The sequence below is a fragment of the Dipodomys merriami genome, unplaced genomic scaffold, assembly GCF_024711535.1.
Source record: "Dipodomys merriami isolate MVZ:Mamm:240054 unplaced genomic scaffold, mDipMer1.0.p SCAF_328, whole genome shotgun sequence".
Lineage (NCBI taxonomy): Eukaryota > Metazoa > Chordata > Mammalia > Rodentia > Heteromyidae > Dipodomys > Dipodomys merriami.
Window position 1 is genome coordinate 1,117,427 of NW_027204804.1, and position 22,183 is coordinate 1,139,609.

General features: G+C 47.6%; 3 protein-coding genes across 7 annotated transcripts in view; 2 read left to right on the forward strand and 1 right to left on the reverse strand.

Annotated features, from left to right (window-relative positions):
• The window catches only part of LOC138841763 (transmembrane protein 265), a 55,036-nt gene extending 51,900 nt beyond the window's left edge, over positions 1-3,136 (forward strand). Inside the window, exon 35 of one of the 2 annotated variants that reach the window (XM_070042642.1) lies at positions 2,222-3,039. In XM_070042642.1, the coding sequence (XP_069898743.1) occupies positions 2,222-2,383 (162 nt within the window). In that variant the 3' untranslated portion in view covers positions 2,384-3,039. Of the gene's footprint in view, positions 1-2,221 lie in introns of both variants that reach the window. The other variant, XM_070042643.1, reaches the window with a different exon arrangement.
• Positions 3,137-5,559: 2,423 nt separating this feature from the next.
• On the forward strand, positions 5,560-17,264 carry LOC138841764 (phosphorylase b kinase gamma catalytic chain, liver/testis isoform). 3 transcript variants are annotated; one of them, XM_070042644.1, is made up of 10 exons: positions 5,560-5,640; positions 5,976-6,088; positions 10,730-10,905; positions 11,165-11,219; positions 12,874-12,939; positions 13,025-13,188; positions 16,093-16,183; positions 16,273-16,426; positions 16,499-16,624; positions 16,719-17,264. In XM_070042644.1, the coding sequence occupies exons 2-10, from the start codon at positions 5,994-5,996 to the stop codon at positions 17,010-17,012; spliced, it is 1,221 nt and encodes a 406-aa protein (XP_069898745.1). In that variant the 5' UTR covers positions 5,560-5,640; positions 5,976-5,993; the 3' UTR covers positions 17,013-17,264. The 3 variants fall into 3 exon arrangements, with proteins under 3 accessions (XP_069898745.1, XP_069898746.1, XP_069898747.1); XM_070042645.1 differs by lacking the exon at positions 5,560-5,640 and having other exon boundaries at positions 5,752-6,088; XM_070042646.1 differs by lacking the exons at positions 5,560-5,640; positions 5,976-6,088 and adding an exon at positions 6,097-6,179.
• A 71-nt stretch (positions 17,265-17,335) lies between these two features.
• Positions 17,336-22,153, reverse strand: LOC138841765 (cilia- and flagella-associated protein 119-like). 2 transcript variants are annotated; one of them, XM_070042648.1, is made up of 10 exons: positions 22,035-22,153; positions 21,548-21,860; positions 20,863-20,894; positions 19,852-19,917; positions 19,582-19,751; positions 18,990-19,060; positions 18,703-18,819; positions 18,317-18,377; positions 18,142-18,237; positions 17,336-17,564 (listed from the first exon to the last, which is right to left on the reverse strand). In XM_070042648.1, the coding sequence occupies exons 2-10, from the start codon at positions 21,752-21,754 to the stop codon at positions 17,386-17,388; spliced, it is 999 nt and encodes a 332-aa protein (XP_069898749.1). In that variant the 5' UTR covers positions 21,755-21,860; positions 22,035-22,153; the 3' UTR covers positions 17,336-17,385. The 2 variants fall into 2 exon arrangements, with proteins under 2 accessions (XP_069898749.1, XP_069898748.1); XM_070042647.1 differs by having other exon boundaries at positions 21,548-21,933.
• Between the last annotated feature and the right edge of the window lie 30 nt (positions 22,154-22,183).

Here is a 22,183-nt window from a genome sequence, read left to right on the forward strand (position 1 = left end):
GCAGGAAGCATAGAGTATCTTGGGAGCCAGGAGGGTTTGTGTGTGTATGCATACGTAGTAGAGCTGCTAGCTAACGAGGCATTTTAGGGGAGGTAACAAAAAATAACCTTAAAAGATGAATGAATGAAGTGAAAGGTCATTCCCAGTAAAGTAAGTGGTAAGACCTTGACCATTAGTTCAGTATGGCTGGTCCAGTGAGAGTAAAAGATGAAATCAGGATCCAGATTTCTGAGAGCCAATTTTATGCTTAGGAACCTTTACCTTCAGTACTTAAGAGTCATGTTAGGAGTTTTGCAAGGGGAGAGGGGCATGGTCAAATTTGTTTCAGAAGGGTCTACTCTTGAGTTAAGTGTTGGTGGTTTACACTTGCAATTCTAGCTATTCAGGAGGCTGAGGATCAAAGTTCAAGGCCAGCATGGGCAGATACATTTTTGAGACTTAACCAGTCAACCAGCAAAAAGCTTAGAAGTAGATCTGAGGCTAGAATGTCAGCCTCAAGTGGAAAAGCCAAGTCCCTGAGTTCAAGCCCCCTTGCTGATATCAAAAAGGAAAGGTCTGTTCTCAAGGCCTCCCTCAGGGTGAACTGGTAGGGGACAACACTGGAGAATTGCTAGGGGTCAAGACTGGAGGCAATATGTCACATTGGCAGCAATTTCAAGGAGTAATGAAGCATTGATGAGAAGGCATCATCTGGATAGGTAGCTTTTGTTTTTAGTTAGAGTGTGTGTGTGTGTGTGTGTGTGTGTGTGTGTGTTTAAACTCATCCTCACATGTTCTAGGAAATTAACACTAGCATATTCCACCTGCACATAATTTTTTTTAAATGCCAGTGTGTGTGTGTGTGTGTGTGTGTATGTGTGTGTGTGTGTATGTGTGTGTGTTTAAACTCTCATCCTCACATGTTCTAGGAAATTAACACTAGCATATTCCACCTGCACATAATTTTTTTTTTAAATGCCAGTCCTGGGACTTGAATGGGGAATTAAAAAAATTAAAAGTTTTTCCAAGGTAATCTTCACTACTTGGGAAGCAGGGGCAGGAAGATTTCAAGTTTAAAGCCAGTGTGGTCTGGGAGCCATGGCTCATATCTAATTCTAGGGAGGCTGAGATTTTGTTATTTTTTATTTTTTTGTCAGTCGTGGGGCTTGAACTCTGGGCCTGGGCGCTGTCCCTCAGCTCTTCAGCTCAAGGCGAGCACTCTACCACTTGAGCTACAGCGCCACTTCCGGTTATTGGAGATAGGAGTCTCACGTTCTCTCCTGCCCGGGCTGGCTTTGAACCTCGATCCTCAGATCTCAGCCTCCTGAGTAGCTAGGATTACAGGTGTGAGCCACCAGCGCCCAGCGAGGCTGAGATTTTTAAAGGATCCCAGTTCAAAGCCAGTCCAGGCAAGAAATTCTGAGACTCTTAGCTCTAATTAACCACCCAAACGTTGAAGTAAGTTGGGCGCCGGTGGCTCACGCCTGTAATCCTAGCTACTCAGGAGGCTGAGATCTGAGGATCTCAGTTCAAAGCCAACTCAGGGAGGAAACTCCATGAGACTCTTATCTCCAATAAACCACTAGAAAGCTGGAAGTGGCGCTGTAGCTCAAGTGGTAGTGCTCACCTTGAGCTGAAGAGCACAGGGACAGTGCCTAAGCCCAAAGTTGAAGCCCCATGACCAACGAAAAAAAGACTAGAAGTAGAGCTGTAACTCAAGTGGTAAAGTGCTATCTTTGAGCAAAAAAAGCTTAAGGAACAGTGCCCAGATCCTGAGTTCAAGCCCTAGAACTGGCACAAAAATAAACTAATCTGGATTAAGATACTGAGATTCTGTCTCAAAAACAACACAAAAAGGGCTAGAGGATAGCTCAAATGGTAGATGCAAGGCCCTAAGTTCAGTCCCCAGTACCAAGGAAAGGGAGGTACTTTTCAGGCTGGAGATGTAGTTAAGTAGTAGAATGCTTGCTGGGAATATAGGAGGTCCTAGGTTTAATCCCTAGCAATGCACACAGGCACACACACAATATGAGACCTTGTAACCTAACCAGGGCCACCTTGGAAAGTAGGCAGGGTAGAGATATATACCTTTACAGATGAGGTATGAGAGACATACTAGAAAGGAAGATAATATGTTAGAGTGTGAGGTTATAAGCTGTGGTGGATGGTGGAGTGGAGCGGGACTGTGGGTACTTTGGGGCAGAAGCAGGGGAAGAACCTAACCAAGAACCTGCCCCCACAGGCAGAAGAGCGGCATAAGACAGGCCGGTCCGAGGAAGCAGTGCACTGGGGGGCCAAGTCCCGGAGGCTCATCCTGGCTAGCTTTGCTGTCTGGCTTGCTGTCCTTGTTCTGGGTCCCCTGCTGCTGTGGCTGCTCTCCTACACCATCGCTCAGGCTGAGTGACCCGGGGTGGCCTCTGTTGTGTCAGCTGAGACCTCCTGAATCCAGTTGGATAGTGCAGCACTGCTCAGTTCTGGTGACAGCTGTGGTCCTTTCTGGCTGGAAGGATGGTACCTGTCTCAAAGGCCCTTGAAAGAGCTCATCTAGCCCTTTATAAAAGAAGGGCAGCAGCTGAGACTGAGGAGAGGTCCACTTACTCTGTTCTTCCAGTGCCCTTACCTTCTGTCTCCCTTGCCCCACTACATCCTAGGGGCCTCCACCCAGAAATGATTGAAGACCAGGCCTGATTTTATTAGATGTTTTATAATAAAAAAAAAAAAAAACCTTTTTTGTTGGTAAAATGTTCCAGTCTAATTGCTTTTTTCTTTTCCCTGGGTTTTTGGTGAGAGTCAGACTGAACATCTGACTGATAGCTTAAGCCTGCACCTGGCCTCTAAGCCTCACCTGCCTAGGAGCTCCAAGAGAAAGAAAGGAAGGGTTTTGTTTCTTTGGCAAATTTCCCTTATTGTGAAAACCCTAGCTTCTTTATACATAAACAGACTTTGAGGCCAGAAAGGAAAAACAGTAGCAGTAACTACTATTCAGAGTACTGTCAGGCTGTGTTCTAATAAAGTACTTTGTTTCTTCCCTCCTAGTAACGATTCAGTAGTAGTTTCTATTATTCTTTATAGTTGAGACTATAGGCGCAGATTCATCGAGATCATTCAGCTAATAAAAGGCTGATACAAACTGGTGTCAGTGGCTCACTCCTGTAATCCTAGCTACTCTGGAGACTGAGATCTGAGGATCCTGAGGATTATGGTTCAAAGCCAGTCCAGGCAGGAAAATCCCTGAGACTCTTTATTTCCAATTAGTCCCCCAAAACTGGAAGTGACACTGTGGTTCAAAGTGGTGGGGTGCTAGCCTTGAGTAAAAATAGCTGGACTGGGCTGGGAAAGTGGCTCAGTGGTACAGTGCTTGCCTTGCATGCATGAGGCCCTGGGTTCGATTCCTCAGCACCATATAAGCAGAAAAAAAAAGCCAGAAGTGGCACTGTGGCTCAAGTGGTAGAGCGCTAGCCTTGAGCTGAAGAGCTGAGGGACAGCGCCCAGGCCCAGAGTTCAGGCCCACGACCAGACCCCCACCCCCCAAAAAAAAAACTGGACTGAGGCCAGGCCCTAAGCTCAAGCCCCAGGACAAAAAAAAAAAAAGGCAGAACAAGATTGAACCAAGACAGTTTGGTTCCAGATCTGAGAGGGTTCCAGATCTGGAAAACAGTTAACAAGCACACTTTCTCTTGAGCCTCTGATTCAGATCATGGTTCTGGACACAGTTGAGGGGCTCCATATGGTATCCAAAGACAGTATAGGTATCATTTGGCCAGAGAGCTGACATGTTAGAAGCCTAGCCAAACTGGCTTTTATAGTGTGTTCATTCTTTTTGTTGTTGTTGGTCATGGTGCTTGAACTCTGGGCTTGGGTGCTTTCCCTGAACTCTTCAGCTCAAGGTTAGCACTCTACCACTTGAGTGACTGCACCACCACTTCCAGTTCTCTGGTAGTTAATTGGAGATCAGAGTCTCACAGACTTTCCTGCCTGGGCTGGCTTTGAACCGAGATCTTCAGATCTCAGCCTCCTGAGGAGCTAGGATTACAGGTGTGAACCACTAGCACCTGGTTTTTGTTTTTTGTTTTTTTTTTTTGTCGGTCATGGGGCTTGAACTCTGGGCTTGGGTGCTGTCCCTCAGCTCTTCAGCTACAGGCAAGCGCTCTAACACTTGAGCTACAGCACCACTTCCGGTTTTCTAGTGGTTTATTGGAGATAGGAGTCTCACGATCTTTTCTGCCTGGGCTGGCTTTGAACCAAGATCCTCAGATCTCAACCTCCTGAGTAGCTAGGATTACAGGCGTGAGCCACCGGCGCCCTGCCCCTGGCTTGTTTTTGTTTTCTTTTAATGGTGGTAGGGATTTGATTAAGATGAGCTGCCACCTCAGCCCTTGACCTGTATATTTATTTATGTGCTTTTTTGTAGAGTTTTTTTAAAGTTTAATAGTGCTGGGGATGTAGCTTTGGTAGAGCATCTGTCTAACATGCTCAAGTTGATTCCTAGCACTTCAAGAACATAAAACAGTGGTGGTGGTTTATGCCTGTAATCCTAGCTTCTCAAGAAGATGAAATCTGAGGATCAAGGTTGCAAGCCAGCCTAGATAGGAAAGCCAGTAAGATTCTTAGCTCCAGTTAACCACCAAAAAGCCAGGGCTATGGCTCAATGGTAGAACACCAACCTTGAGCAAAAAATCTAAGGAACAGTATTCAGGCCCTGAGTTCAAGCCCCAGATGGAAACCAAACACAAAACAACACAATATACAGTTAACACAAAGCCAGCATGTGAAATCACCAATGAGGAAACTTAAACTTCTTGTCCCTTTATGTGGTTGATTCCAAAGTGTTGGAAACGTTGAAAGACGAAATTTATTCTGTTCCCCCACAAGTAGTCCTTTTTCATTGCTGTTAGCCTGTGCCTAGGTGATAGTCACAACTATTTGTTGAGTATTTAGTGAATATCAGGAGTGAGCTGGCTTCGGAAGTCATTCCGGGAAGAATCTCGTGTGCGTAGAACAGTTTCACACAGTCCGAGCGCTTTAGGGAAGGGTGCAAGCGTAATCCCCGTCCGCTGCCGCCACGGAACCAGGCAGCTCGCTCGCCCATCTTAATTCCGCGCCAAACGAACAAAGGGGTCTGAGCTGCAAATGGGCGTTTCAACAGCTAGCGTCCCCACCAAGAGAGCACTTGGAACTAACCTGTTACTTCAGATTCAGATAAGAAAGCTGGGTAGAGATGGGTCAGGGGCCTGCTCAAATTCGGGAACTGGCGGCCAGGCGGAGTGCAGCCTCCAGACGACCCAGACGTGGGCACTTCCGGGTAAACCTAACTTCCGGGTCCCATTCCTGGCCGCTGACGACATTTGATGGCAAGCCCCGCCCTCTGCGGTAGATGGTTGGCTAGATCAGAGATTTTTCCCTGTGGTGGCGGCCTTAGGGAACTTTGAACTCCAATGCTCACTCCAGCCCGAGGACTTCCAGCTCCCAATTGGACTGCTAGTTTCCAATCCAAAGGATCGCTGAACCTTAGTCTTCCGGCAGCGCTGGCCATTGGCTGTTACGGTGAGGGCGGAACCTTAGGTCGTCCCGGGTACTACTGCGGGGAAAGCCAAGGATTAAAACGCGGCCCGGAAGCCGAGGGGCTTCAACTAGACCCCGATCTTGTCGCCGCCCCTGCGGGTGAGTCTGCGCGAGACCCTGTGCCCCCCGCCCCCCCTCAGCGATCTTTAAGTGCGCCTGCGCGGCAACAGCCACTCGCCCTTGAGCCTTTTCCCCCTTCTTCCTGGCCGCCTTCTCCCCTCCCTCCCCCGCCCCCTCCCTCTCCTGTCACCTCTCCCGGCCCTCAGACCCTCCAGTGGAGTCTCCCCAGCCCCATCCTCCCCCTGCCCCGCCCCTATTCCCCCAGGACCCTGGCGCCCCAGCCGCAGGGACTGCGCCTCAGGGAGCCGCGATGTGCGTCCTCTCAGAACCTGTGGGCCTCCCTCCCCTCACTGCCCTCGGTTTCCTCCACGCAGACCCCCTCCTCCTTCAGAATGACGCTGGACGTGGGTCCGGAGGATGAGCTGCCTGACTGGGCTGCGGCCAAGGAGTTTTACCAAAAGTACGATCCGAAGGACGTCATTGGCAGGTGAGCCGCAGCAGGAAAACGAAGGTCCTCAGAGGTCGGGTCCAAGCCAGGATGCACACAGTTCCATCCGAGGGCTGGATAGATGGGAAAGGTCAGTGGTCGGTGGAGAACCTTTAGTAACTAGACTGGTATTCTAAGTTAACCCTCTCCCCTCCACTCCACGAATTCACTTATTTATGTATTCAGCAAATGTGATTAAAGCACCCCACTGTGGACCATACTGAAGCTAAGCACTGGAATTGGAGTAGAATACATGTTCAATTCTCTAAGAGAAGTAGCTGAAAGAGGGTATCAAGATGCCTGGGCACCTGGATGACTCACGCCTGTAATCCTAGCTACTCAGAAGGCTGAGATCTGAGGATCAGGATTCATAGGCAGTCCAGGCAAAAATGTCATGTGAGACTCATCTCTAATTGACCACCAAAAAAATGCTGGAAGTGGAGTTGTGGATCAAGTGGTAGAGTGCTACCTTTAACAAAAAAGCTCAGCGATAGCACCCAGACCCTTGAGTACAGCCGCGGGCACACACACACACACACACACACACACACACGGTATCAAGATAGGTAGGGGTCCGCGGGCACGCGTGCACACACACACACACACACACACACACACACACACACACACACGGTATCAAGATAGGTAGGGGTCCGTGGGCATGCGCGCGCACACACACACACGGTATCAAGATAGGCAGGGGTCCGTGGGCACGCGTGCGCGCGCACACACACACACACACACACACACACACACATACACACGGTATCAAGATAGGTAGGGGTCCGTGCCAAATGCTGTGAAGTTCCAAAAAACCATACCTGCCAGGAGTTGTGATCTTTGCTCTGTTTTTTTTTGTTGTTGTTTTGTTTTCTATTTTTCGTCGGTTGTGGGGCCTGAACTCTGGGCCTGGGCACTGTCCCTCAGCTCTTCAGCTCAAGGCTAGTGTTCTACCACTTGAGCCACAGCACCACTTGAGCATTTTCTGCGTATGTGGTGCTGAGGAATTGAACCCAGGACCTTATGCTTGCATGCAAGGCAGATACTCTATCACTGAGCCACCTTCCCAGCCCCATGCTCTGGGTTTTGAAGTAAGAATAGAAGTCCAATATGTAGAAATAGGAATCATATATGTAGAAGGCCTCACCTGTAGTGGCAGCTGGCAAGAAATAGGGTTTCTGTCTTTCTAGAGTTTGCACTTTTTAACAGGAGAGACAGAATAAATAGAAAGAAAAAGTGGACAGTGTAAGTGCTAGAGAGAAAATTATTAGGGAAGTAGAATGATTACTGAAGTCTACTATGGATAAGAAGATCTGGGAAATTTTCCTTAAGGAAATGAAATGGGAATATATGTATATGTTGTGTGTATATGTTGTGTGTTTCTGGGCTCAAACCCAGGTTCTTGCACATGGTAGGCAAGCACTTTACCATTGACACACAGCCACATGGCCAGAGAAATGAGTTGTGAGACTGAAGGATGAGAACAGGTTGACCATAAACTGAGACAGGAGATATTCCTAGCAGAGGGAACAGTAAATATGAAGGCTTACACCAATGGCTAGAATATGGTAAGAGTAGAAGGGTCAGGGAACCATGGCTCATGACTGTAATCCTGGACACCCAGGAGGCTGAGATCTAAGGACCAAAGTTTGAAGTCCCACCTGGGCACAAAAGTCTGAGAGACTTATCTCCAATTAACCACCAAAAAGGTAGAAGTGGAACTGTGATGCAATTTGTAGAGTCCTAGCCCTCAGCAAACTCAGGGACAGTACCCAGGCTTTTAGTTCAGTTCGCAGTATATATACTCCAAGGAAAGAGATCAGTGTAGGATAATTGCTTAGCCTGAGGCTCTAAATTCCATCTCTAGGTTCATACATACACACACCAAAAGGATAGTAACCTTAAACATCTTGCTAAGAAGTAAGAATACACATACTATGATAAAGAAATTAGTCTGGAAGTATTGATTTGATTGATTGAGTGAGTGAGTGAGTGAGTCAAGAGACCCACTGTGTAGCTCAGCCTGGATGGAACTCAAAATTCTCCTGCCTCACCCTCCTTAGTATTGGAATTACAGTTGTGCTTCACAATACTAGCTTTGTTTATTTTATTTTATTTCATTTTATTGTGCTGGTCCTGGGCTTGAAATTAGGGTGCAGGCACTAATTCTGAGCTTTTTTGCTCAAAGCTAGCACTCTAACTACTTGAGCCACAGCCCCACTTCTCAAGGGCTTTTCAGCCTAGGCTGGCTGCAAACTGCTATCCTCAGATCTCAGCTCTTGAGTAAGCTAGGATTAGTGCAGCTATTTGTTTATATTATACAATGTTGGTACATGCTATGCAAGCATACTATCATTGAACTGTACCCACATCCCAGGTCTGACAGTTAAGGACATGAGCAAGGCACTGAGAAACAATTTGGGCTTTGAAAACAAAGATCTGGATAATCATGAAACATAGTAGGAAGGTATAATTACTAAAGAGCAAATGCTCTTTTCAAAAAAAAATGAGTTTTTTATTGTGAAAATACTGTACAGGGGGGTTACAAGAACAAATGCTCTTAAGGTAAAAAGTTTATTATACCAGAGGAGGAAGTAGTCTCTTCCTATTGAAAAATAAACATAGAATCTGTAGAGGTAGCATTTAGTTCAGGCCTTAAAGCAGGGATTCTTAATTGGATGATTTCAGGTGTCTTTAAACCTCCTTAAAGATGAGTAATCTAAGCTGGACTCCTATGACTCACACCTATAATCCTAGCTTCACAGGAGGCTGAGATCTGAGGATCATGGTTCAAAGCCAGCCTGGGCAGGAAAGACTGTAGACTCTTATCTCCAATAAACCTCCAGAAAACCAGAAGTGGCGCTGTGGCTCAAGTGGTAGAATGCTTGCCTTGAGCTGAAGAGCTGAGGAACAGTGTTCAAGCCCAGAGTTCAAGCCCCACAACCGACAAAAAAAAAAAAAAAAAAAAAAGGAAAAGTTGAGTAATCTATTACTAAATCTATTACTGAAGTGGGAATCAAGAAAGTAGAGGGAGACAGGGAATGTGGCTTAGTGGTAGATTGCTTGCCTAGCATGCGTGAAGCCTTGGGTTCAATTCCTCAGTACCACATAAACAGAAGAAAAAAAAGCCAGAAGTGATGCTGTGGCTCAAGTGGTAGAGCACTAGTGTTGAGCAAACAAAGCTTAGAGACAGTGCCCAGGCCCTGAGTTCCAGTCCCAGGACTGGCTGGAAAAAAAGAAAAGAAAGTAGAGGGGGAAAAGAGGGAAAGATGAAGGGAAGAAGAGAGGGAGGAAGGGGGGCTATTCTAGAAGCTAAAAGGTTCTGTCCTACTTGATAGAGCCAAAACTGAACATACCTATGAGCTGCTGCGTTTGGTCTGAAAAGCAATAGTTCTCATTCCCTGATTTAATTAGATATGGATGACAGCATTCTAAACAAATTAGTAGGTGAGCAAATCCATGGGAGTCCAAGAAAACACACAGCAGTAAGGCCATGTAAAAGGCAGCCGAGGAACCAACCTAAGAAATGTGGAGCAATCCGGACGCTGGTGGTTCATGCCTGTAATCCTAGTTACTCAGGAGGCTGAGATCTGAGGATCACAGTTCAAAGTCAGCCCGGACAGAAAACTCAGTGAGGCTCTTATCTCCAATAAACCATTAGAAAACCGGAAGTGGCACTATGGCTCAAGCGGTAGAGTGCTTGCCTTGAGCTAAGAGCTGAGGGACATCGTCCAAGCCCAGAGTTCAAGCCCCAGGACAGACGGATTAAAAAAAAGAAATGTGTAGCAATTTACACCTGAACCTGAGGTACTTGTAGGGCCATATGGAGTTGATGATGTGGTCTGAGCAAGGAAATTTTTGTTCCTCTTTAGAAAGAAAGCCATGGACTGTGAGTGTGTATGTATGTTTGTGTGTTGGTATTGATATGGGGCTTGATTTTAGGGCCTGGCACTGTCCCTTAGCTTTTTCACTCAAGGCTGCTGCTCTACCACTTCTGGCTTTTTATTAGTTAATTGGAGATTATAGTCTCTTGGGCTTTCCAAGCTAGGTAGCTTTGTACCTTGAGCCTTAGATCTCAGCCTCCTGACTAGCTAGGATTATAAATTCGAACCTCCAATGGGCTTTCTTATAGATGCTTTTCAAGATGATCACGTTCACATTTCAGAGTTACAGAACTGAAGCCTAGAGACTGTATGTCATTGTGTCAATTGGTGGTAAATTGGGGCTGAACTAAGATCTAATTCTCAACTTTGGTCTTCCAGCTACCAAAGACTCCATGTCTCTGTGATTCCTTCTATATTTGAAGTTATTGTAGGGGAACTCTGGGATTTGGATGGGGTGATCAGAGAAATATGAGTAGCAGGTGATTTCTTTCCCCTTCCTGTAATGGAAAGGTTCTGAGGCTCAGTGTAGAAAGGCCTTGCCTAGGTTTACCCATGAAGGGAGTGGAGGAACCTAGATTAAACCCAGATCTTCTGTTTGGTTAGCAAAGTGCCTGACTATGAAGCTATTATAGGTGAGGGTGAGTTTTTCTGGTGGTTCCTTGTCCAGAGTCTTAAGAATCTGGTGCAGAGAGTATGAGGCTGCTGAAGCTTTAATCTGTATGAGACCCTGACTTGTGCTGTGGTCTGATTCTGGCAGAGGAGTGAGCTCTGTGGTCCGTCGTTGTGTTCATCGAGCTACTGGTAATGAGTTTGCAGTGAAGATCATGGAGGTGACCGCTGAGCGGCTGAGTCCTGAGCAACTGGAGGAGGTGCGGGAAGCCACACGGCGAGAGACACACATTCTTCGCCAGGTCGCTGGCCACCCCCACATCAGTGAGGCTGCATCCCCTGTTCTTGCTGACAGCCCCACTGTTTACTGGCCCTGCCCCCAGCCCACACCCCAATGTTGCCTCTAGGCCTTTCCTTCTCTTCCTCCTGGCTTTCTGCCACCTCCCAGGAGTGTGGCCAGACTTTGGGTCCCTACTGCCACCTTCCTTCCCAGTAATAGCCCACTGTTGCTTCAGGGTGGAAATCCTCCTGGAATATGTATCTCTCCTTCCATCTGTCTCTGCCTTTCTGCCTTTTTCCCCAGTCACTCTCATCGATTCCTACGAGTCTTCTAGCTTCATGTTCCTGGTGTTTGACTTGTGAGTATCACCCTGCCCTGTCTGAGAAGCCTCTTCCCCACCTCTATATATGGCTCCAGCCTTATAGCTTAATGGACCACTGTGCTCAAACCCCCGTATCTGTTCTAGGCAGAGACCTGCCTCCCTGCCAGTGCGTGGCCCTTTCTGAAGGTGCCTTCAGTTAGTTTATAGAAATGATTTTCTGCCAACTCTCAGAAGTAGTCCCATTATACCACCTTAAGAATTTTGCAAGACAATGACCCTTTTGAGGATTGAATCAGAGTTGCAGGTGTTATTATTTTTATTTTTTGTCTGTCCTGGGTCTTGAACTCAGGGGGCTTGGGCACTATACCTGAACTTTTACACTCAAGGCTAGAACTTTACCACTTTGAGCCACAGCACCACTTCTGGTTTTTCTGGTAGTTAATTGGAGATTAGAATCTCATGGGCTTTCCTCCCTGGGCTGGCTTCAAAATGTGATCCTCAGATCTCAGCTTCCTGAGTGGCTAGGATTACAGGTGTTAGCCACTAGTGCTCAGCTCCAAGTTGTAATAATGACTTCATTTTTTTTTCTGGTTTTAAGGCTTGAATTTTGGGCCAGGGCACTTTCCCTGAGCTCCTTTCGCTTAAGGCTAGTACTCTACCCCTTGAGCCACAGCACCACTTTGGGCTTTTTCTGTTAATTGGAGATAAGAGTCTCAAAGACTTTCCTGCCCAGGCTGGCTTCAAACTGTGATCCTCAGATCTCAGCCTCCCAAGTAGCTACCAGTGCCCAACTATAACTTCAATTTTAAAGATACAAAAACTAAGCACAGTTTCAAAATAAAGCTGTATTTTGTTTTGGTAGCAACTGAAATCTTGGCCTGTATCACCAAAAGAGCCACTTTAAGATACTTTTTAGGTACAGCTATTCTCAGATAATAAGAACCTGCTGTGACCTAAAAGAAACAATGTTTTTACTTCCCTAATTTCCCACTCTTTCCTAATTGACTTTAAATGAATTAATCCAAATAAAATCAGGAGAAAAATGAAAAAAAAAAAAAACCTGCTGTGAATTACTGTCACGAATCATTTCTTGCTAGAGTAGCCTCCACCACATCATCCATACTCTGGCCAACTCAATAGCCAAATTGCCCCTGTCATCCATTTTACTAGAGTGCTTTTTTGTTTTGTTTTTGATGCTGGTCCTGGGGCTTGAATTCAGGGTTTCAGCACTATCCTTTAGCTTTTTTTTTTTTTTTTTTTTTTTTGCTTTTTGCTTATGTGGTGCTGAGGAATCGAACCCAGGGCCTCATGCATGCAAGGGAAGCGCTCTACCACTGAGCCACCTTCCCAGCCCTCCTTTAGCTTTTTTTCACTCAAGTTTGGTGCTGGTGCTCTACCACTTGAGCCATAGCTCCACTTCTGGCTTTCTGGTGGTTAATTGGAGATAGCCTCATAGACTTTTCTACCGTGGCTGGCTTTTAACTTCAGTCCTCAGATCTCAGACTCCAGAGAAGCTAGAATTAAAGGCATGAGCCAGTAGTGCCCAGCCAGAGTGCTCTGTCTGTGAGTGTTCCTCAGGGGAATCTCTTGGCACTGGCCTTTCTGTGATATTTTATGTGAGCACTGGCTTACTTTCTCAGCACCTCTGTGGGGGTGTATATTCTCCTCCTGTGCCCCTCCTATTCCTTAGGATGCGGAAGGGAGAGCTGTTTGACTATCTCACGGAGAAGGTGGCTCTCTCAGAAAAGGAAACAAGGTAAGGGCAGAGCCTGCAGCCCCTGGGATGAGTTGGGGGTAACAGTTGGGGTGAGGAGAAGCAGAAGAGATTGCACCTCCCCCAGGTCCATCATGAGGTCTCTGCTGGAAGCAGTGAACTTTCTCCATGACAACAACATTGTGCACCGAGACTTGAAGCCTGAGAATATTCTCCTAGATGACAATATGCAGATCCGGGTTTCAGACTTTGGGTTCTCCTGCCACTTGGAACCTGGCGAGAAGCTTCGAGGTGAGGGATCCAGGTCCCTAAGAAGCTGGGGAGGGATCAAGACTCAGCCTGAAGTTGTTTGGCTGGATCTGAGCACTGAGTCCCAAACACCGCAAAGTATCTTCTGGATTCAAAGCCTTTTGTGCAACTCAGTGCGCTGCCTGATCTGGGAGGATGGAGTCAGATGGGTACTCAGCTGGCAAAGGGAAGCTAGAAGGAAAAAGCTCACTGATTGAACCTGAGAGATATACAGAGGAGGGACCTCTGTGGCTGGGCTTGTCCCAAGAGGGAGGGCTCAGCAGCATGTTTGGGGTCTATATAAGACCACAGTGTGCCTTTTCAGTATTGTGAAGACCCGGATCAAGTCTAGATAACCTGATGTCACCTCTTACCAGGGAGCTGAAGACAGCCTCACCCAAGGTTATGGCAAGAAGTAGTTCCAATGCAAATGGGAAATCTTGAGCAAAACTCAACTGTGAGAATCTTTTGAGCTTTTATTTGTGCTGCTAACAGGGCTTGAACTCAGGGCAATGTGTTCTCCTTTTTTTATTCATGGCTTGAATTATACCACCAGTTCAGATTTGTTTTGCTAGTTAATTGGAGATAGCCTTTTATTTTATTTTATTTTTTTGTCAGTTGTGGGGCTTGAACTCTGGGCCTGGGTGCTGTCCCTCAGCTCAAGGCAAGTGCTCTACCACTTGAACCACAGCACCACTTCTGGTTTTCTAGTAGTTTATTGGAGATAAGAGTCTCATGGACTTTCCTGCCCGGGCTGGCTTTGAACTGTGATCCTCAGATCTCAGCCTTCTGAGTACCTAGGATTACAGGTGTGAGCCACTGGCACCCAGCTGTAGATAGATAGCCTTTTGAACTATTCTGCCTTGGCTGGCTTTGAACTGAGATTCCCTGAGGATCTCAGGTTTAGCTTCCTCAGTACAGTAGCTAGGATTGCAGGCATGCATCACCATCACCCAGCTTCTCAGAGCTTTTGGTATTCTATCTGTCCCTCAGTGGCTTTATTGGATCTATTAGTAGTTTAGCTATACAAGACACTGATGTAGACAACCACACCAAGCCTTTTACATTCTGCTTCTGTAAGTCTTCTCAATAACACTTGGAGATAAAATTTGTATCTTTCTAGACGTATCTTGTTTTAAAGCTATCAGATGACTTGTCCAAGGTCATTCTGTCAGAATTTGAACTTAGGCAGTCTGAACGAAGCTCATACTATTCATCTATGGACTCATGAATGCTATGTTTTTTTTATTTCTCTCTGGGCTCCACATACATTTTCCTCCTTGTAGAATCATCTCTACTTTGCCTCCTCCACTGCCTTCCTTGGCGTAAGTGATATAGTCCTCCTCTGCTTTATGTTCTTATATATAGTCTTCCTTTATGACCTACATCTTACTCTATTATTGTTAGCTTTTTGGAAGACAGTGAGCTCAGTAAGAGCATATTCACTACTGAGTCTTTAATAGAGTTCATGCTACATTCAATAAATACTTGGTGTAGGAATAAAATTCCCAAGAATGTAATGGCTTTCCCAAGAAAGCCTTTTTTTGTTGTTGTGGTGCTTGAACTCTGGGCCTGGGTGCTGTCCCTCAACTCTTCAGCTCAAGACAAGCATTCTACTGCTTGACCCCCTTCTAGTTTTCTGGTGGTTTATTGGAGATGAGTCTCACAGACTTTCCTGCCCATGCTGGCTTTGAACCTCGATCCTAAGATCTCAGCCTCCTAAGTACCTAGGATTACAGGCGTGAGCAACTGGCGCCCGGCAAGAAAGGCATTCTTAATTTAGGCCTGTTAACATTTCCCGGGAGTGTGTCATGGGACAGTTTGGAAATTACTAGAATGGAAGAATTGGTGCTTTTTTTGTTGTTGGTAGTGGTGGTCATGGGGCTTGAACTCTGGGCTTGGGTGCTGTCCCTGCGCTCTTCAGCTCAAGGCGAGTGCTCTACCACTTCAGCCACACTGCCACTTCTGGTTTTCGAGTGGTTTATTGGAGATTAGAGTCTCACGGAGTTTTTCTGCCCGAGCTGGCTTTGAACCGTGATCCTCAGATCTCAGCCTCCTGAGTAGCTAGGATTATAGGCGTGGCCACCAGCGCCCAGCAGAATTGGTGCTTTGAAGTGGTAGAAGAAACTAAAACATACAGTATTTGATCAAGTCATAGAAAGCTCAGGGCTTTATGAGCCTACACTTCATACTGACACCAAGATGGGAAATCTGAATCTGAATCAGGGGAGGGTTTGATTTTGGTTTATTTTTGTCAGTCATGGGGCTTGAACTCAGGGTCTATACTGCCCTGAGGTCCTTTTGCTCAAGGATAGTGCTCTAATGCTTTCAGCCACAGCATCACTTCCAGTTTTCTGTTAATTGGAGATTAACTTTCCTGCCCAGGTGGCTTTGAACCATGATCCTCCAATCTCAGCCTCCTGAGTAGCTAGGATTTCAGGTGTGAGCCATCAGTACCCAGCTAAGGGAGGATTTTAAACAAGGCCTTACCCAGTATGTTCTTTAAAAAGTCCCACAATGAGAGGGTAGGTGTACTGAGAGGTTCTCTACAGTAGTCTGATCAGTGAGGGGCCTAGCTAGGCAAGGGGGTAATAAGGGCAGACCTTGAGAGACTCTTTTGGTAGACTCTCCTTATGAGTGGTAGAGCTGGCTTGACTGGGAAGTTAAAGGAGGCAAATGATATGGTTGGGTAGGACCAGGCATTGCTAGGAAGTCCACGAGGGGCCCTAGGCAGTATTTGGGTTGTTTTAACAGGAGTAGTGGCTAGTTCAGAGGCTTGCAGGACACAAGCAGGAACAGAATCATAACACAGGACAGCAGTGTTGAGGAGGCTCCAGCAGAGATCTGGTGCTAAGAGTCCTGGAGAAGGTTTGTTGAACCCCTTCAGTCTCTGCTCTCTCTCCCCAGAATTGTGTGGAACCCCAGGGTATCTAGCTCCAGAGATCCTTAAATGCTCCATGGATGAAACCCACCCAGGCTATGGCAAGGAAGTTGACCTGTGAGTTTCTGGCATCCCTCTCCCTCCTCTGTGTGTACTGTCCTTTATATTTGCCTGTTACCTAATCCTAATCATGGTCTCTTTCTCAGCTGGGCCTGTGGGGTGATCTTGTTCACTCTCTTGGCTGGCTCACCACCATTCTGGCACCGGCGCCAGATCCTGATGTTACGCATGATCATGGAGGGCCAATACCAGTTTAGTTCACCTGAATGGGATGATCGCTCAAACACCGTCAAAGACCTGGTGAGCTGGGACCATAAGAGGTCCATGGGGAAGGCCCAAGATCTGCCCCTCATGCTCTGGGGTTTCCCCTAGATCTCAAGGCTACTACAGGTGGATCCTGAGGAGCGCCTGACAGCTGAGCAGGCCCTACAGCACCCTTTCTTTGAGCGCTGTGAAGGCAGTCAAATCTGGAACCTCACACCTCGCCAGCGTTTCCGGGTAAGACATAGAGTGGCAGGGTCTACATCAGCCTATGCTGTAAACATCTCTGGGCTGGATGTTCCACTGGAGCTCACACTGCCTTCCTTCTCAGGTGGCAGTGTGGACAGTGCTAGCTGCTGGACGAGTAGCCTTAAGTACCCACCGTATACGACCGCTGACCAAGAATGCACTGCTGAGGGACCCCTATGCGCTGCGGCCAGTGCGGCGCCTCATTGACAACTGTGCCTTCCGGCTCTATGGGCACTGGGTGAAGAAGGGTGAGCAGCAGAATCGGGCAGCCCTCTTCCAGCACCGGCCCCCTGGGCCCTTTCCCCTCGTGGGGACTGAAGAGGAAGCGGACTCCACTGCTGTTGCAGAAGATGAGGCTGCACTGGCATTGGGCTAGAACCTCAGCCATGAGAAGTCTCAGGAAGCACAACTCTCCAAAAGGAGGGTCTGTCAAGGTCTGGCCTCAGGACCCCCCTTGTCTAGCTAGGCCCCTCACTGATCAGGCTACTGTAGAGAACCCCCCAGTATACCTACCCCCTCAGGCCAATACTTGCAGATCAGAGCTGGAGTGGAAAGAAGCCACTCAGAATACCATGCTCAGCCTTGTCAGTACTGCGTCTGAAATAAAATCTGCTACACGCCAGGGAAAGCAAGTGTCCCAGGTCTGCTATCTTTCCTGTCTTCCACAGTGAAGCCTAGAAGGTTGCTTAGGAGAAAGGCTGAGTGTGGGGCGCTCTGGCCCAGGTTTTTATTGGTGAGAATTCTGAAGATCACTTGGTCTTGTTCTTGCCTTTGCTGGGTGGTGGCTGGTTGGGTCGCTCCAGTGCATTCAATTTGCTGTTAAGCCTGTCCTCACTGGCCTTAAGTTGTTCCTCCATCACCTGCTGGAGCTGTCCCAACTCCTTATTCAGCTGAGTCTTGATGTAGGTTTGGAGGGTACAGACCTTGTCTGCAGGGGTGAAGGAGAAGTAACAAGTAGGGGATACTTGTCCCTAGCTATGGAAAAACAATCCCACAGGCTACATAGGAAGAAATATTGCTGTGACTTAGGAAATGTCAGCCAGGCCCTTCTGTGAGCCACAGTTGGGCACAATGGCTATGTTGGACTTTTGGAATCAGATTCTAGAAGGCATTATCACAGCACCACTCCCTGCAGCATCAACCTCTTCTGGGATGACCAGCTGCTGGTCCTGGTAGCTTAATAGCTACCTGACTAGCTGTTTGGCCTTAGGCAGGTTAGTGATCTTCTCCACTCCAGGTAAAATGTGGTGAATAGTCTTGAGATCTAGCATGTAGGACTTGGTACACAGTGTTGCCAGATCTCTGTTGGTATTGTTGTTGATGGTTTTCTAATCATCCTCTTCCTGGAGCCACCTCTTTTGCCCTACCCCCTCCCAGAAGCAGGTGCTCTTATTTGTCACTGTGGACTTCTGCATTAGGAATCAGAGAGAACACTGAAATGGTGCAAATCCGTTCTTTCACAATGGCTCTGAGTTACAGGGTTCCCTGACACCCCTAGTACTCACTTGTCTTTTGCTCTAGCTCCACTTCTTCCTCTGGTTCTTCTGCCTCTGGGATAACTGGCTCTTCCTCCACCTCCTCTTCACCACTGCCTTCTTTCGCTATAAACCAGAAGCGGGAAGAGGCATTGGCCCCAGCCATGGCCTAGCCTCTGCCCTTCTACTCTGGTACATATCTTACCCTCTAGCCAAGGCTTAACCGGCTCTAGCCCTACGTAAGCCAAAGAGAGATCCAGCCGCACCTGGGAAGAGACAGGAAAGAGGAGGCTAAGAGAAAGGCACCTGCCCTGAGGGAAAAGGAAAGATAGAGGGGCTGGGAAGGTGGCTCAGTGGTAGAGCACTTGCCTTGCATGCATGAGGCCCTGGGTTCGATTCCTCAGCACCACATAAGCAAAAAGAAAAAAGCTGGAAGTGGTGCTGTGGCTCAAGTGGTAAAGCGCTAGCCTTGAGCTGAAGAGCTGAGGGACAGTGCCCAGGCCCAGAGTTCAGGCCCCATGACTGGACTCAAAAAAAAAAAAAAAAAAAAGGAAAGATAGAGACAGCCTCTTGCAAGCCCATTGCCAGTACCTGGGGTGTGAAGACGTATTTGTAGAGCTTGAAGTGGCGGAAGTAGGTGTTGACCACATAGTCGGCTAGTGCCAGCAGCTGTTCCTCCTTAAAGAGGTCAATGCTGAAGGGGGGACGCTGTGGTTAAGGACTAGGAGTTAGAGTGTCAATAGCTTCCTGAAGCCTGGCCCTTTTCTAAGAGCCCAGCTATCTAGGAGCAGGGTGATGGCCTTCAAAGAAGCATGATGAGCAGGAAATTAGGTTAGACCCTGTCTGGGAAAGGGTGATGGGTACTCCAGGGTACTGACCCTGACTCCATGGCAAAAAAGAACACTGGTAAAGTAGCGGTAGCATTCCTCCACGTTGCCCAAAGGGGTTGCTGGTAGGGAAAGCAAGGTGCAGCCATGAGTTCTTCTCCCTCTTTTTTTAATCCCTTCATTTCTTAAACTTCAATGTGAGCTTCAATGGTGGACAGAGCTAAGCTTAAAGTCTGGCTTGTTCCCTCCAACTGACTTAACTGACCCTTGCTACATACTGTTTGAGGTCTCAATAAGACAAAGTCCTACCTTTAGGAAGCTTATACTCTAATGGAATGATAAGTAAACCAGGGAATAATATTTCAGCTATTATCAAACATCCTCAAGAGGGAAAATATAAAAACTATTTTATTGAGCAGAATGGTAGACATTTACATATTCCTCAGCACAGTCCCACAAAGTTAGTGCTGTGTAACTTATTGATAAGAAAACAGGATTTCAAAGGCAATAACTGGCATGCAATAACAGTACTAGTTATGGCAGAACAAAGATTCAAGGTGGTAATCTCCCTACTTCTGCCCATGGTCATTTGTGACAGCCCAACTTTGAACTCAAAACTTTCTGGTAGCCACCTCCCTCTCACCAACACAGGCCTTGTGAAGATCTTGGAGCATGGCACAAGCCGCTGACATCTGCTCTAGTGAGAAGCCCTGCTGGCGGCAGAAGATGAGTGCGTAGGAGAAGAGGTCCAGGGTGATGGCATCCCGCAGGCTCTGTTGAGGACTGCCAAGCTCCAAGAGCTCAGCCAGTACCCTTGGGAGGGAAAGGAAGGAGTGACAAGTCATTACCCTACATTCATCACATCTTCCCTCCCTGAAAGCTTTCCCCGCCCCCTCCCTGTATAGTCCCATACTCCCTCATCTCCTCTAGGGTGGTTGTCTTCTCCAGCCTTTGCATGGAGTGAATATCCAGATATTTCCTGTCAGATGAAAAGGAGAAACAGAATCGATGGCTAGTATACAAATGTTTCATAACAGGACTATCTGGTTACTACACCATCAGACTGGAAATCAGGAGGATCTAAGTTTTAAGGTTGAGCTTTTTGGTAACACTGTTTAACTTTTGGCAAGTCACTTAGCTCTGTGGGCTTCATTAGAGTAAATGAGGGATGTGGCCTAGATGATACCTAAGAATTTTCTCCATTTATAAAGTGTATAGCTACAGGCTGGGAAGGTGGCTCAGTGGTAGAGCACATGAGGTCCTGGGTTTGATTCCTCAGCACCACATAAGCAAAAAGAAAAAAGCCGGAAGTGGTACTGTGGCTCAAGTGGTAGAGCGCTAGCCTTGAGCTGAAGAGCTGAGGGACAGCGCCCAGGCCCAGAGTTCAGGCCCCACGGCCTGACACCCCCCCCCCCAAAAAAAAAAAAAAGTGTATAGCTAGGAAGTGAGTTACTGTCTGTACAACTTTTTTTTTTTTTTTTGCCGGTTGTGGGGCCTGAACTCCGGGCCTGGGTGCTGTCCCTGAGCTCTTCAGCTCAAGGCTAGCACTCTACCACTTGAGCCACAGTGCCACTTCCAGCTTTTTCTGCTTATGTGGCGTTGAGGAATTGAACTCAGGGCCTCATGCATGCGAGGCAAGTGCTCTACCACTGAGCCACCTTCCCAGCCCTGTACAACTATTTTGCTGTATGATCCTGGTGAAATCTCTACTGTTGACTCATTTACACCCTCAGTCCTTGTCTGTTTGCTCTCATTACTACTTGAGACTGAGGAGTCTGGGAAAATGTAGAATTGCAACTATAGCCTCAGTCTCATCTGTAAACTGGGACTGCCCCTGGACAGGACTGGTTGGGGGGGGGGAGGGTCACTAAAGGAATAATGCATGTATGAAGTGTAACTTTTCCCCAAAGTTCTTCACACTCACCACATGCAGATTGCAGGCTGGGGCAACGGTGGCTGTGGAAAGAAGGCGAGTTGATTGAGGTACTTGGCCCCTATGGGTTGTGAAGTTCCAGTGGAGCTAAGCACTGCGTGCTTTCTCATTTCTGGAACTACAGGACAAAGAGGGCAGCGCTGGGTTTCACAAGCCCTAAGTATTATTTATAGCATTTTAACAATCTGATCACACACACCCTTACCTCATTTTACCAGAGTGATTGGAGAAAGCTCCCGAATTAAGTTACTAAATGTAATGAAACCTGGCGGGTTTTTGTTTGGGCATAAAAACCAAGGGCCGTTGGAAGTGGCGCTGTGGCTCAAGCGGCAGAGCGTTCGCCTTGAGCTGAAGAGTGCAAGGACAGGGCCCAAGCCCAGAGTTCAAGCCCCACGACCGACCAAAAAAAAAAAAAATCAAAAACAAAACCAAGGGCCCTGCACGCTGTCCCTGGGCGTTTTTGCTCAAGGCTAGCGATCTACCATTTTGGCCACAGCTTCATTTCTATCATTTTCCCGGTCAATCGGACTTTCTTGCCCCGGGCTGGCTTCGAACAGCGGTCCTCAGATCTTAGCCTACTGAGTAGCTTGGATAACAGACGTGAGCCCCTGGGCACCCGGCCAAGGGTGAGGCTATTATAACCATTCACGAACGGATCGCTGCGTCCTGCTCTCACCGGGAATAAGTTGGCTGTAGGGTCGTCCATCCCCACAGAGGCGGAGGCCGCGGTGACCGAATCGCTCCGTGTCCCCGTTCTGCTCCTCATGGTTAATCCACTCACTGAGCTGCGACCCTTCTCTAATTCCCGCTGCAGTTCAGAGAGGTGTTCAGACTCCGACGGCACCCTCATTCCTAGGACGTGGTTGGACTTAGAGCTAATCATCTTGTCCTCGGTGCAGAGACTCCCAGGGCCAGGTTTGGAGTACAGATCTCCCGCAACGACTGCTAAGTCCTGGCGCGCCCGCGATTCTCAGCCAATCAATGCGGCCCTGGGGGTGGACGCAGCCAATCCGCGGTGAGGGCGTCTTTCGCCCTCCTCCGTGGTGACCGTTGCTAGGGGGGCTTTGGAAGGAAAAAGGACAGGAAGAAGGAAGGTAACAATTTCAGACACCCTCCAACCACGGAGAAGATACGCGTATTCGTAATAAGATGCAAGTGCCCACCTAGATGCCCCCTTGAAAGGTGCTGTTAGCAGGGCTGGTTCAGTGCTCAGGGAGGGAAAGCGGAGTGTGGTGACAGTTACTATGGAAACCACCCTCTGGCCAATCACTGAGAGAAAGTAGAAGCGTTCAGGATGAAATCACACGACTCG

Bases quoted from the DNA above. Each gene is read 5' to 3' on its own strand.
- LOC138841764 (XM_070042644.1), top strand. From the start codon at position 5,994: ATGACGCTGGACGTGGGTCCGGAGGATGAGCTGCCTGACTGGGCTGCG. The intron at 6,089-10,729 runs GTGAGCCGCAGC...TGATTCTGGCAG, and splicing joins CCGAAGGACGTCATTGGCAG to AGGAGTGAGCTCTGTGGTCC. The intron at 16,427-16,498 runs GTGAGCTGGGAC...GGTTTCCCCTAG, and splicing joins CAAACACCGTCAAAGACCTG to ATCTCAAGGCTACTACAGGT.
- LOC138841765 (XM_070042648.1), bottom strand. From the start codon at position 21,754: ATGATTAGCTCTAAGTCCAACCACGTCCTAGGAATGAGGGTGCCGTCG. The intron at 20,895-21,547 runs GTGAGAGCAGGA...TTCTTTCCACAG, and splicing joins CTACAGCCAACTTATTCCCG to CCACCGTTGCCCCAGCCTGC. The intron at 19,752-19,851 runs GTATGGGACTAT...TTCCCTCCCAAG, and splicing joins ACCCTAGAGGAGATGAGGGA to GGTACTGGCTGAGCTCTTGG.